Here is a 15,378-nt window from a genome sequence, read left to right on the forward strand (position 1 = left end):
ACCGCCATGTTGCAGCCCGCAGGCCGTGTCGCAATTGTCTTCACTGAATGGCGAGACTATAGCAGCTGGCGTGGTGACTTGTCTGATCGCTTACCCTCTTTACCTCCTGGTCTTCACCTTCTTCAGAATGAGCCGTAGCAAGGTAATTACTGGAAAAAACAGTCTGAGACTAAAACTGTATAAAATTGTGTGTCTCACTCATATTTTGCAAACATTCAGTGCGTGTCAGTGGAGGAGGTGCCTCCGCAAGGAGACCAAGAGTCGGTGGAGATTGATGACTTTCTGGATAACTCCATGGCGGGAAGTTCTTTCCTCTATTTTGATGGCGAGGTAAGTCAAATTAGTTTTAACTTACTGGTAATGTGTTGTTGCAAGGGTAATCCTGGAAGAACAACACGAGGTTAACCTTTCATCAATACCGTGTGATTACATACTGTATGTGATACTGCTTGAAGAGTATTTATTCATTCATTCACTTTCTGCCAGCCAATCACAGGGCACATATAGACAAACAACCATTCACACTCACATTCATACCTATGGACAATTTTGGAGTCGCTAATTAACCTAGCATGTTTTTGGAATGTGGGAGGAACCGTTGCATAACCCTAAGTTAAAATCACGACTGGTCCATCCCACCATCTTGTCTGTTTCTCCTAGACCAACTCGGAGGAAACCAATGTGGATTTGCCAACACCCTCCACTAAAAGGTCAGTTATTCACCTGTTTTGGATCATTCCGAGGTTTCCCTTCAAATCCTTATTGTTAACAGCTGTCACTCAAAGTCTGCTCCTTTTCAGGACATTAATAGCTTGTTTGAATAAACGTCTCATTTTGTGTATTTCAGTGTGGAGAGTTGGGGCATGGCAGAGGAGGAGACAGATGACAGGAATTGGCCAGAGCTGTTGGGTCATGTGTCTGAGACAGGAGGGGCGGGACATGGGGCAGTTCTTCCGAGGCTGAAGAGGGGCCAAGGGAGCAGACATCTTGGTGTGGACATGACCTTTAATCCTGGCGATGATGATGACCAACGTAACAAACAATTTACTGCCTCAGGTAAGCACGGCTGATGTAAAAGTAGTCCATTTGCAGGCATAAATGTTTGTTTTGGAAAGCTGCCTTTGTTTGGCCTTCATCTAGGGCAGGGGTCTCAAACTCAATTTACTTGGGGGCCACTGGAGCTAGGGGCTGGGTGAGACAGGTTTTCCAAAAAAAACAAAAAAACGCATTTATTAAAAACAGAAAAATAAACAAACTTTTTCAGTGCTTTGGTTCCGATTTTCTACAATAAAAGCTCTGATAAAACATTCCACTGTTCTCAAATATCTTCATTTTTATTTTTCTGCACAAAATAAGATGAAAAATAAACAAATCAAGATTAAAGAAAATCAATCAATCAGTAATAAATAAATATAATAATGATAATAAAACAGCAAATAATAAAAACTTAAGAAACCACATATAGTTGGTGGGTAGACAAATTATATTTTTCAGATTAAAATGAACAAAGCATTATTAGAGCCCTGTAGACATGACAAAACACGACTATAGTCACATTTATACTCTTTTTATTTACAACATATTGCGCAACTGCAGGGTCTTGAGACACATGCTAACTCGCAAACTAGAGAGCTAGCGACCTAAACGGTAGCCTCCAAGTTATTTCCTTTAAACTTAAAAAAGCCAAAAACTTACCACTTCCACACAGATTGGGAGGATAACTATTAACAGTTATTTAACCTTTAACATGAACATGAATCAAACGTAATAATTTTTTCTGGGTACATGATACCATACAGCATCCGTATCAAACTTGTGCGGGCCGCACTAACATTAAACTTTCATATCAAGGCGGGGGCCTCAAACTAGTGTCCTGCGGGCCACATTTGGCCCGTGGGCCGCGTGTTTAAGACCCCTGATCTAGGGGGTCATCTGGAGTTTTGGCAGTGGGACTTAATTGATAAGGTTTTATAGATGATTATGTAGAATTCCTAGAACCTGGTACGTTCTCCACATGGAAACGTAATTGTTCTTCCTTACAGACGAGGACCTGATCAAACACATTCTGACCGATGGACAAAATTTCTTCCCACAAGCAGATGAAAGTGAGATGGCTGACCTGTGAGTATCTCCGAAATGGAAATTAATCACCTGCTCTGTCGTTTGAACGTCACTGTTGTATGACATATGTATTCCCCTCACCTGTGTGCTAGGTCCAGCATTTTAGAAGATAACACTGAAGTGATTCTTCTCCACAAAATGAACGAGCCTCTTCCTCTAGATTATGTCAGAAGAGAACCGCCGAAAACAGCTTTCACCTCTAACACAGGTACCTGTGTTCGAACATCCCTCACTAGGTTGCGGTTCGAACATCCCTCAAATGTATTTTTGCACGAGAGGTGATGATGCCATTCCACAATATAAGATAGCACTTTTGGCACACATATACAGTTCAGTTGCAAATGTGAAAAGTGTAAATAAATACTTTTTTTTTAATGGTTACATATATTCATGTCCATGTTGTGGCATAATTGTCTGCCATTTTGACTACATTTGTGTCAAAGTGAAAGTTATGCCTGAAATGTATCTTCTCCCTTTTTTTTTTGTTGGGAGCTGATATTTTGCTGAAACTTACCTATGTTCTACTGTTGATTGCTAAAGAACAGAAAAAGGTAGAAACAAACTTTTTTTTTCTGATGAAAGATAAGAGTTGGATCTTTCTTTTGGTATATGCAATGTCTATATAGCACAAGGACACAATTTTCTGTGTGCCTTGAAAATTCATCAAAAATGGCCGATACCGAGAGGAACGACTTTTGAAAAATGTTCTTTGGAATTTTTTATTAAAAAAAATAAAATAAAATGATTAATTCTTAAATATTGAGTCCTACTTACAGCAGTCAGGTTTTGAACCAATTAACCGATAAACAAGGGATGAAGATAATGAATAAATGATGCTGTTCTGTGATAGAATCAATAAGGCATGCACTGTTTGTCACATGCATTCATTAATAATAATTAGAAAAAGTTAAAGAGTTAGACAAGACAATTAAAAAAAAAAGTATACGAAAGAAATAAACTAGATTCAAATTGTGAATGTAGTATTCCACATCGTTCACCACGTGTCAACAATTTGCATCAACAAAGTGTTTTTTTTCCGCTCTCCAGTTGTAACAGACGTGTGTCGTCCCAGACGGTTCCCTCCCTGGTGTGGACGTGCCGCCCTGTGGGGGAGCTGGGCAGGGATCGCCCTGGCAAATAGTGTATCCATATGGGCGGGACACGGGTTCAGTCAGCATGTCGCCATGATGTGGCTCATCTCTTGTTTTGCCAGCTTCATGTGCTCCTGTCTTCTGTTGGAGCCAATAAAGGTAAAACACAAGACAACGTCATCAATCAATCATTTTTTCTTCTAATTCTTCAATTGGATGAAACAAATGAACCACAATTCTCACATTTGGCTTTTAGGTGTTGTGTGAGGCCTTTTACTACGCAGTCTTTGTGTGTCGGCTGCGGCCCGAGGACCAGGATGTGCTGGTGGAGTTCCCCATGGTGGAGAGGGTGGTGCAAAGAGTCCACAAGGTGCGACCGCCTCAGGGCTATGCTCTATCCCAGGACCGGCACCAGGCCCGCAAGGTCCGCATGCTGCACACCATGTTGAAGGTAAGTAAGGAATATTTTCTGTCATTTTCATTCTCTGTGTTAACATAACTGTTGTCATTTTCAGAACTTCCTGGTTTACATGTTCTTTTTGCTGGTGGTTCTGCTTCTCAACTATTCCGACTCAGCCAAACACACGCACAGCCTGAGGCTGCGTACTCAGCTACAACATGTGCTGCATACGCCTGGATACTATAACATCAGCAGGTAAACATTCATGTTATGGGTCCGTCTTGTCCCACGTCATTAGCTCTAAACTCGCCAGCCAATCACAGGGCACATATAGACAAACAACCATTCACACTCACATTCATACCTATGGATAATTAACCTAGCATGTTTTTGGAATGTGGGAGGAAACCGGAGTACCCGGAGAAAACCCACGCATGCACGGGGAGAACATGCAAACTCCACACAGAGATGGCCGAGGGTGGAATTGAACCCTGGTCTCCTAGCTGTGAGGTCTGCACGCTAACCACTAGACCGCCGTGCCAAACTGGACTTTTTTCATTCATTCATTTTCTACCACTTTTTCCTCACAAGGGTCGCAGGGGGTGCTGGAGCCTATCCCAGCTGTCTTTTGGGGAGAGGCGGGGTACACCCTGGACTGGTGGCCAGCCAATCACAGGGCACATATAGACAAACAACCATTCACACTCACATTCATACCTATGGACAATTTGGAGTCGCTAATTAACCTAGCATGGAATGTGGGAGGAAACCGGAGTACCCGGAGAAAACCCACGCATGCATGGGGACAACATGCAAACTCCACACAGAGCTGGCCGAGGGTGGAATTGAACCCTGGTCTCCTAGCTGTGAGGTCTCCGACCAAAAATATATTCTTATTAAAGATGATGATTTGTATCTTACGTAGTGTCCCTAATGCTGCTTATGAGTCCTACTAATTGTCTTAATATCCTTTTAGCCGAAATGATGTTCTGATGTGGCTGAACAAATCGCTGTTACCCCAACTTCTGAATGACTCCTCCCTGCTGGGGGTCACAGGAAGCGTTTTACTTGGCACACCGAGACTCCGACAAATCCAGCATACACAGGGTGAGATGCCTTTGTGTTCATTGGTGTTCTGATCCCACAGAATGACCTTGACCTTGACATTGTTTCTTTTCAGTTGGGGCTGGCTACATCTCAGAGGACAAGTGGGAACCGGAGTGGCCGAGCATCGCTGATCATGGTGCTGCTGGTGGGAACTGGTAAGGGAAAAGGAAGGAGAGTCGAGTGATAAGTTTTTATTTTTAAAAACACATTCTGCATTTGTTTGTTGTCATCCTTAAAGGGTTTGGCGTTTGGGTCAGCAGAGTCCAGCCAATAGCAGCACAGAATTGGTCCTCCAGCTGAACAGAAGTCTGGAGGAGGCCTGCTACTTCCTGCAGCAGCTACAGGAGCAGCACTGGCTGGACTACAGGTCCATACTCTAACACAGGGGTCTCAAACTCAATTTACCTGGGGGCCACTGGAGCTAGGGTCTGGGTGAGGCTGGGCCGCATCAGGTTTTCCAAAAAAAACAAAAACGCAAAAAAAAAAAAAATATATATATATATATAAAGAAAAAAAAAAAAGAAAATAAAAATATAACTAAATATTAATTATATTAAATATTAATAAATATATATAATATATATAATATAATAGTCTGCAATGCTTCTGCTATACCCTTCACTTTTTCAGTGCTTTGGTTCTTTGCAAAAGCTCTGATAAAACATTAAATTATAATAAATTATTCTAAATTATTATAAATTAATTTTACTCATTATTCAATTATTAAATAAATGTTTAATGTTAATTTTTATTTTTCGACACAAAATAAGATGGGGAAATAAATAAGAAAATCAAAAAAAAACAAATGAAACAAGTGAAACAAATGAACAAATTAATTTTTATTTATTATTAAATGATTAAATAAATGTTGAATGTTAATTTTTATCTTTCGACACAAAATAAGATGGAAAAATAAATAAGCAAATCAAAAAACAAGTGAAACAAATGAACAAATTAATTTTTATTTATTATTAAATTATGAAATAAATGTTGAATGTTAATTTTTATTTTTTGACACAGAATAAGATGGAAAAATAAATAAGCAAATCAAAAAACAAATGAGCAAATTAATTTTTATTTATTATTAAATTATTAAATAAATGTTTAATGTTAATTTTTATTTTTTGACACAAAATGAGATGGAAAAATAAATAAGCAAATCAAAAAACAAATGAACAAATTAATTTTTATTTATTATTAAATTATTAAATAAATGTTTAATGTAATTTTTTATTTTTCAGCACAAAATAAAATGGAAAAATAAATAAGCAAATCAAAAAACAAATTAAACAAATTAAACAAATTAAACTTTCATATCAAGGCGGGGGCCTCAAACTAGCGTCCCGCGGGCCGCATTGAACCAGAACCAGACCCACATCTTTTTTCATCATCATTAAAAGTTTATTCATCCCAATGATTGTGGTCTTGGCTTTAGATCTGAAATAATGTTCAATTTCATGTGTTGCTTTCCTGGCTGATGCACTAATTCTGATGAAACTGATGAAAGTGAAAAATGCTTTTGTAACAATTTATGCTTCCTTGTGTGTGTTTGTGTGTGTGTGTGTGTGTGTGTGTTTGTAGGAGCCGTGCCTTGTTTGTGGAGTTCTCAATCTACAACATCAACACAAAACTCTTGGCGGTGTTCTCCTTTCTTTTCGAGTTCCCTGTTTCTGAGCGTGCTCAGTCCAGCCTTGACCTCACCGTTATCACGCTGTGGCCAATCACAGGGCTGGATTTGCAGCTCCTTTTAACGGTATAAGCCCCGTCATGCACTTTTTAATTTGATTGGTGTTACATTGCCATCTGAACTTCATGTATCGTTTCTCCAGATTGTACTTCTAGCCCTGGTGTTATATTTCCTGGTGCGGGGGGTCTTGGGGTTCCTCCGAGAGGGCTACACTTACCTGCTGTCCTCCTGGAGAATCCTGGGCATGTGTAAACTCGCTCTCGCTACATCTGTGTGCGGCTTGCATCTTAGTCGCTGCATCATGGCGCAGCAGCAGTGGACGTCGTACCTCAAGCACCCGCGTGATGCTTTCACCGACTTCCAGCCGCTTGCAAAACGGAGTCAGACGTACGCAGTCATGGCGGCCATGCTTCTCTTTATACTGGTGCTAAAGGTGAGAGAGAATTTCCAAGAAAAGCAGATGTAGCCATGTTTTTTTTTTTCCCAGTTGCTAACACACCACTTTGGAACAATAAAGCTTGTGTTGGCAGCGTAGGAGGAGAAAAATGTTGTCTTATGTGCTGAGCTGCGTTAACAACACGACTGTTGTTTGCCATTGTGAGCAAAATGTATTGCAAAGTGGAAACTATGTTTCACAATTATATCAGTATATCAAGTATATCAGTATATCAGGATATCAGGATATCAGTATATCAGTATATCAGGATATCAGTATATCAGTATATCAGGATATCAGTATATCAGTGTATCAGGATATCAGTATATCAGTATATCAGGATATCAGTATATCAGTATATCACTATATCAGGATATCAGGATATCAGTATATCAGTTTATCAGTATATCAGTATATCACTATATCAGGATATCAGTATATCAGGATATCAGTATATCAGTATATCAGTGTATCAGGATATCAGTATATCAGTATATCAGGATATCAGTATATCAGGATATCAGTATATCACTATATCAGGATATCAGTATATCAGGATATCAGTATATCAGGATATCAGTATATCAGTATATCAGGATATCAGTATATCACTATATCAGGATATCAGTATATCAGGATATCAGTATATCAGGATATCAGTATATCAGTTTATCAGTATATCAGTAGCATTAAGTTGGTATATCTTAAAACAGTGATTTTCAACCACTGTGCCGCGGCACACTAATGCACCTTGAGAAACCGTCAGGTGTGCCGTGAGGAATTATCCGATATCACTTTTTATAATTAACATTTATTAATCATCATTTGCAAATATTATGTCAATATCCACGTATACGTGGACCCAAATATTCCAATTGGATTTGGTTTATTTGCTAAAAAAAAAAACGGAAAGAATTGAACAGGGATGGAATATTCTTTTAACCAATCCGATTGAGGTATCTTGTGTCGGCTCAAACGGTTCTTCTTCTTCTGTTGTTTATTGGCGGTTGGCAAGCAGCTTTTGTGTGCATTAGCGCCATCTGTGGAACAGAATCTAAACCCTTCTATACGCCATCCATAAGTCCATAAGTCAAAAGAAAATATATATCTATATAAAACATGTACCCAGTTGAATTATAAAATATTAACAAGCTTGAATTTGATCCTTTTCCTGGTTAAATTTATCATATCGCATGCTCAGATATGACGTAACACGCAGCTCCAGACGTTCTTCACTTTTAAAAATGGAGGCCAGCAATCGGCACTGGACTGATACGGAAAGTTTGTTTTTGATCCAAACTAAATTTCAAGACTGGACAAACGAAAAACTGGCAATACGGAATTATTCCAACAAGTGAAAGAACAACTCGGGGAAGTCGGTATCACGTGATGTTGGTGTTTACGTTTTACTGGGCATGCCCCATTGACTATTCTGGTTGATTATAGCGACGCATGTAGACAAGAGATTGGAATATTCCTTTCCATGTATACCATTGTTTCCGGAAAAGTCATTGGGAAAGAGAAAAACTCCTCATGTAAACATGGCTACTGTGGAGTGTCCGTGGTGTAAAGACTGGCAGAGCAATGTAATATCGGTCCGTGTGGCAACACCTGCCTTGTTCCTCCGATAGACTTATTGAGGTCGTGGTGACGTTTTGTAACATTTTTGGTTACAGAAGATTTTTCCAATGTAAAAAAACGTGCAGACTACAGACTACATCATATATTTATTTTTTAATATAATATTTATAATATATATTATATTATATATATAATATTTATTTTTAATCCGTCACAATCTTGCAAAGACTAAATTGTCCGTGATTTAACGTCGCCGCATCTCAACACGTGGTCAACATCTGCCGACTTCGGTGTGTGGCGCAATCACCGCAGACATCAATCAGAGACGACGAGATGCTTTTTAATATGTTGGATGTTTTGTTTTTTTTCCTTAAAATACATTTTTGTTCCCTCTGATCTTGCAGGCCTCCCATCAGTTGCGCTTCCTGCGGGAGTGGGCCGTGTTTGGCAGAGCTCTGCGGCGCTCTGTTTGGGAGTCGCTGGGCGTGGCGCTAGCTTTACTGCTGATGGTGCTGGCGTACTCGCACGCAGGACACCTGGTCAGTGTCTTTGACTCTAGCATGAGCTTCTTCTTCTTCTTCAGGCCTTATGTTGATGACAACACACATGAGCATGAGACTTATTTATGTCTTAAATGTCTTATTTTTTGTTATTATATTTGATAATATGAACGTTAAGATGACAAACAGGGCATTAATTCATGTCTAGAGGGCTCTAATAATGTTAAAAAAAACATTTTTAGAAGGTTGTTAACAGGTTTTATATGCTTTTATGCGCAAAAGTGTCATTACTAGTCACTTTTAAAAAAAAAAACAGTATACAGGAGGATCTGATTGCTCTCTAAATATAGCGATAAAGTCACTGAGCCCTCCTGCAGCGTCTTCTTACTTTTTGGAATGATTGAGTTATTTCCTTATGAGAATATTTATTTGTGACAGGCTGCCAGAAATAAATTAATGTGTAGGAAACACACACTGACTGGTCGCCAGCCAATCACAGGGCACATATAGACAAACAACCATTCACACTCACATTCATACCTATGGACAATTTGGTGTCGCCAATTAACCTAGCATGTTTTTGGTAACTCCACACAGAGATGGCTGAGGGAGGAATTGAACTCGGGTCTCCTAGCTATGAGGTCCGTGCGCTAACCACTAGATCACCGTGCAGCCTATAAATGAACCATTCATTCATTCATTTTCTACCGCTTTTTCCTCACGAGGGTCGCAGGGGGTGCTGGAGCCTATCCCAGCTGTCTGTGGGCGAGAGGCGGGGTACACCCTGAACTGGTGGCCAGCCAATCACAGGGCACATATAGACAAACAACCATTCACACTCACATTTATACCTATGGACAATTTGGAGTCGCCAATTAACCTAGCATGTTTTTGGTAACTCCACACAGAGATGGCTGAGGGAGGAATTGAACTCGGGTCTCCTAGCTATGAGGTCTGTGCGCTAACCACTAGACCACCGTGCAGCCTATAAATGAACCATTCATTCATTCATTTTCTACCGCTTTTTCCTCACGTGGGTCGCAGGGGGTGCTGGAGCCTATCCCAGCTGTCTTCGGGCGAAAGGCGGGGTACACCCTGGACTGGTCGCCAGCCAATCACAGGGCACATATAGACAAACAACCATTCACACTCACATTCATACCTATGGACAATTTGGAGTCGCCAATTAACCTAGCATGTTTTTGGAATGTGGGAGGAAACCGGAGTACCCGGAGAAAACCCACGCATGCACAGGGAACACATACAAACTCCACACAGAGATGGCCGAGGGTGGAATCAAACCCGGGTCTCCTAGCTGTGAGACCTGCATGCTAACCACTCGGTTATCATGCAGCCGTAAAGGAAATCATTCATTCATTTTCTACACGGGAAGAACATGCAAACCCCACACAGAGATAGCCGAGTGAGGAATTGAACTCGGGTTTCCTAGCTGTGAGGTCTGAGCGCTAACCACTAGACCACCGTGCAGACTATAAATGAACCAATAAAAGCTAAATATTTGGATCTGAATGTCCCTTCAAAAGCTGCAAAGTCACATTATGACTTTTCCATCTATTTATGTCTTATCTTTATTATGATTTGTGGTGGTTTGAGTCGTTATTACCGCCAATGAAGAAAAATTATGTGGACTGACCTGACTTATGGCGTTCCTTCTTCTCCTTCCACTTCTCCAGCTCTACCACTCTGTATTTGATGGCTACGGCAGCGTCAGCGCCACCTGCTTGTCCTTGTTGGGGGCTGGTGGGCGTGGCCTCTTATCCTGGGGACCATCCCACTCGCTGAGCGGTCCCACAAGCCCCGTCTCGTCGCTGGTGTTCCACGTAAGCTTCGCCATGCTGCGCCTGGTCTTGCTGTGGTTGCTCACCTCCATTTTACTGAGGAACTACCGGCGTGGACGGGTGGAGTTGTACCGTCCAGCTGTTGATCTCCAGGACTACGAGATGGTGGAGCTCTTCCTCAGAAGACTCAAAATGTGGATGGGTCTCAGTAGAACCAAGGAGGTACTGAACTCGTAAAATTCAACAATTTATTATAAATTAATATGACCTTTGAATAGGAATGTGACCTTTGAGAATAAAGTCATACATTTCTGAGAGTCATACATATTTAGGGAAAAAAATGTACTTTATGGTACAGGCATCGCTTGAGACAGCTATTAAAGGGAGGGAGGGGGGCTTATGTGACCTTATGTGACCATGCGTGGGTTTTCTCCGGGTACTCCGATTTCCTCCCACATTCCAAAAACATGCTAGGTTAATTAGCGACTCCAAATTGTCCATAGGTATGAATGTGAGTGTGAATGGTTGTTTGTCTATATGTGTCCTGTGATTGGCTGGCGACCAGTCCAGGGTGTACCCCGCCTCTCCCCAAAAGACAGCTGGGATAGGCTCCAGCACCCCTGCAACCCTCGTGAGGAAAAAGCGGTAGAAAATGAATGAATATTTTTGGTTGAAAAAAGTCCAGTTCGGCACAGTGGTCGAGTGGTTAGCGCGCAGACCTCACAGCTAGGAGACCAGGGTTCAATTCCACCCTCGGCCATCTCTCTGTGTGGAGTTTGCATGTTCTCCCCGTGCATGCGTGGGTTTTCTCCGGGTACTCCGGTTTCCTCCCACATTCCAAAAACATGCTAGGTTAATTAGCGACTCCAAATTGTCCATAGGTATGAATGTGAGTGTGAATGGTTGTTTGTCTATATGTGCCCTGTGATTGGCTGGCGACCAGTCCAGGGTGTACCCCGCCTTTTGCCCGGTAGAAAAGCGGTAGAAAATGAATGAATGAATTAATATTTTAGTTATTCATATTATTTTATTATTTTATTATTTTATTATTTTATTATTTTATTATTTTATTATTTTATTATTTTATTATTTTATTATTTTATTATTTTATTATTTTATTATTTTATTATTTTATTATTTTATTATTTTATTATTTTATTATTTTATTATTTTATTATTTTATTATTTTATTTCTTTTTATTTTAGCAAGACATGTACATGTATGACATGTAATATTCTGACTTTATTCTCTTAAATTCATGACTTTATTCTTAAAATCTCCAATTTTTTGTTTTTTAACGTGGCCCTGGTACTCCATCATATGTACATACCTCTGTTAGACACCAAGGGTTGCCTAACCTTTTTTTAGGGTTAGACTGTAGCATTATTACTGAACGTTATGTGGAAGGTACCCCCCACGAAAAGTGGGGCTCTGCTCTACTTTTGGTCCATCGGGTGCATGTTTAGTCAAATACGCCACCCTCATGTCCCTGTCTCTGTTATCACCACAGTTTCGTCACAAAGTTCGCTTCGAAGGCATGGAGCTACCGCCATCGCGCTCGTCATCCACCAGCGACTGCAAGTCTCTTTGCTTACCCCCGCTGGAGCGCCCTGATTCTCCATCCACCCCAGACAGTATCGACGCTGGCTCCGAAGCCTCCTGGTGCCCGGCCTCCTCCAGCCCCTGCAGCTTGACAGAAGCCCCCGGTATCGGACTGGGGCTTGGATTGGGTCTCGGGCTGGGGCTGGGTCCCGGAGTGGCGGTGGGCGGAGCCAGCTGGAAGGAAAGAGCTGAGACCGAAGCGTCTATGAAGAGGCTGCTCCCCACACTTGATGCTTTGCTGCAGCAGCTTGATCGTGTCACCGTGGCAACAGAGGATCTCTTCCATATGGAGTGTCGACTGGAGCGAGCGCAGAGGAGTAGGAGGCGCAGCAGCAGAGCGGATCAGAGGAGAAAAGCGGGGGGCAAGGAAAGGAAGAATGGCAAAGAAAAGCACAAAGTCAGCAAAAAGGCGAGAAAAAAGGACAGCGCAGCCAAAAATACTCCCAGAGGCGCAAACATTCCCTTGGGAAAGTCCAAAGCTGCGGACAAATCCATCAGTGCTCCCCCGCCAACTCCAATCCCGGACCCCTCATCCCCAATTTTGGTACCCAGTACCCCTCTTTCTTATTCAAGAGTTCCCAAATCCAGCACTGTTCCTCCATGCACCCCGGCAGCCGCCCCCTCCGTGCCATCCGGAGCCTGGGAGCCCCACGCCACGGAAAGAGAGAACCTCCCTTCCTCCAGCATGTTCAACCACCCGGCCCACACGACGACCATCCCCGCGCACAAAAGAAAACGAAAGCCCCCTCCGCTTAAAAACAAAGTGCACCCCAACTAAAAGCGATGAGGGCCTGGGCACCCCCGAATGAGAGATTGTAGGGTTAAGGACGAGAGGACGGCGGGGGCAGCTGGTTTTGTTTCTGTCCGCTCCTCTCTAAACCCTCACGGAAGGCGCTGAAAAAAGGTTCGAATCCCACGGACGTGGTGCTGGTCGCCAGCTCAAGTAGGGGCAAAGGTCACCATTTCAAAGCGGCCAACCAAAATGCACCCCCGACTCCATGTCACCCTGGAGGTCACATGGAGGTCATTGACAGGAGCACAGAAGCGTGCTCACCTGAGGACTAACCATTTTTTTTTGTGTAAGACGTTTTGTTTCTGTATTGTTTTAATGTGTACTCAAAATGTGTACTCGCTACTACAGTATTACTACTTTGGGTTCCTGTTTGAATACACGTTTGTTTTTTAATCACCGGTCATGTTGCACACGCTACACACATGTACAAATATCTCTGCAGGGGGGTTGCTTTTGTTATTTTATACCTAAGCAAATACACAATTGTTTTTCGGGGTATGATTATTATATTCACACCAATATAAGACGTTTTGTTTTTTTTTTTTTTTACCTGGAAAAGTCTAAAAAAAATGAATTGTGTGGAGATTTATACAGGTAAAAATTCATAGCTTTCTTCCCGTCACTCACGCAAGCATCACCCAAAGAGATGCTTGCGTTCTTATCATAAAAAGAGTCGTCTTATATTTGGGTCAATATGATGAAGAAAGCTGGTGTAAGTGATGTCATGGCAAACATGGAGGACTTTATGATGAATGTAAGTCGTAGGTGAAAATGAAGGAAAGAGGAAGGATGCGTATCGAGGTTGATATTTACACCCCTTACCCCCCCCCCCATCCCCGTCCCCCCACCACTACCACCACCATGAAGCTAAAAACTGCCTTGATTATTTCTGTTATGTTCACTAATTGTTGTGATGTAAATGCACTTTTTGTTGTATTATCCATTGTTTCCAATGCCAGTGTTGTTGTTTTGTAAGGTAATAAGCTTGATATGAAACCAACAGCAGGGGGGGGGGGTTCAAAGTGAGGCAGCGCTCCCCCCGTGGGAGCTTCATGGGAGGTACAGTCCAGCAGCTTGAGAAAAATAACGTCATAGGTGAGTCGTAAACACCACAAAATATCCTCCGGGAAAATGAGGAAAACCCCTGCAAGCTTAACTTATACTGTAACTCAGGGGTGAGCAAACTGCGGCACATGGGCCACATATAATTCCTTTTTGAAAGTTTGAAAAGTTTAGCCAGCAACATGACTTGTATTGTTGAGTCTTCAATACAAAATACCAGTGCCAAAAAAAACACCCGTTGCAAGGCATGCTGGGTAGCTGCCAGTCCTCTTTCTACCAACATTTGTCACATATTTGCTAGATTGCAAAATATTTTGAGAAAGTTCTCAAAGGAGAAAATAAGAATGTTAATATGAATGTGAGTGTGAATGGTTGTTTGACTATATGTGTGCTGTGATTGGCTGGCCACCAGTCCAGGGTGTACACCGCCTCTTGGCCGAAACCAGCCGTGATTGGCTCCAGGATAACTGGCAACCCTTGTGAGGATAAGCAGCATAGTTCATATTGTTGCAGCTGGACTACCCAGCATGCCTTGCGGGTATTTAGAAATAACAGTTTTAATATGTAATGTGTTCATTTGCATTAATTCTGCTTGATGCCACCGTTACATAGACGGCCCCCGCCGCCATGTTTGCCCACCCCTGCAGTAGCTGATGTACACACATTGCCAAAGCCAAGTCGTTCATGTATTTTGTACTTAGCACTTTATTTGCTCATAGAGTTGATATCCAAAGGCCATATTTAACTCTTGTGTCTTTACACTTTTTTTTTTAATAAAAAAAAAATGAGTTAACGAGGTACGGAAGAAGGTACCTTTGTTTTAAAAATGTCTTCTTTCGATTAAACGTACGTACTTTTGTGTCCAGCGGGCAAATCTCAGGGAATACACCCTTTCCTAAAAATAACTAGTTTATGCTTTTACACGCAAAGGGAATTTTATATCGTATTATGTTAATCATTTTCTCCAAAGAAAATGAGACTCAGTGATTAAATATACTTTTGTTTTTTTTTTTTGCGCACTTATTTCCTGCCACATCTTTTAACTTACATGAAAGGTAATTTAAAAAAAAAACAAACTTGCATTGTGTGTGTGTGTGTGTGTTTTTGTATATCTCGGTGCTTTAGTGGTGTACATATTTCTTAATGTCCTTCAGCTATATATGATCAGTGTTGTTTTACACTTCCTGTCTTAACAAAA

The 15,378-nt window shown here is 41.5% G+C and overlaps 1 protein-coding gene across 2 annotated transcripts in view; it reads left to right on the forward strand.

The window, feature by feature from the left end:
* Positions 1-14,950, forward strand: part of pkd1a (polycystic kidney disease 1a) — a 71,870-nt gene extending 56,920 nt beyond the window's left edge. For both annotated transcript variants that reach the window (XM_058090334.2, XM_078793177.1), the window contains 17 exons: positions 16-142; positions 220-330; positions 661-710; positions 848-1,056; positions 2,043-2,121; positions 2,214-2,329; positions 3,169-3,371; positions 3,469-3,663; positions 3,728-3,867; positions 4,589-4,719; positions 4,793-4,874; positions 4,958-5,086; positions 6,301-6,472; positions 6,549-6,839; positions 8,828-8,962; positions 10,618-10,944; positions 12,234-14,950. In XM_058090334.2, the coding sequence (XP_057946317.2) occupies positions 16-142; positions 220-330; positions 661-710; positions 848-1,056; positions 2,043-2,121; positions 2,214-2,329; positions 3,169-3,371; positions 3,469-3,663; positions 3,728-3,867; positions 4,589-4,719; positions 4,793-4,874; positions 4,958-5,086; positions 6,301-6,472; positions 6,549-6,839; positions 8,828-8,962; positions 10,618-10,944; positions 12,234-13,103 (3,367 nt within the window). In that variant the 3' untranslated portion in view covers positions 13,104-14,950. The remainder of the gene's footprint in view (positions 1-15; positions 143-219; positions 331-660; positions 711-847; positions 1,057-2,042; positions 2,122-2,213; positions 2,330-3,168; positions 3,372-3,468; positions 3,664-3,727; positions 3,868-4,588; positions 4,720-4,792; positions 4,875-4,957; positions 5,087-6,300; positions 6,473-6,548; positions 6,840-8,827; positions 8,963-10,617; positions 10,945-12,233) is intronic.
* The last annotated feature ends 428 nt before the right edge of the window (positions 14,951-15,378 follow it).

This window comes from Doryrhamphus excisus, linkage group LG9 (assembly GCF_037039965.1).
Source record: "Doryrhamphus excisus strain RoL-2023G ecotype Guam linkage group LG9, RoL_Dexc_Guam_v1.1, whole genome shotgun sequence".
Taxonomy (NCBI): domain Eukaryota; kingdom Metazoa; phylum Chordata; class Actinopteri; order Syngnathiformes; family Syngnathidae; genus Doryrhamphus; species Doryrhamphus excisus.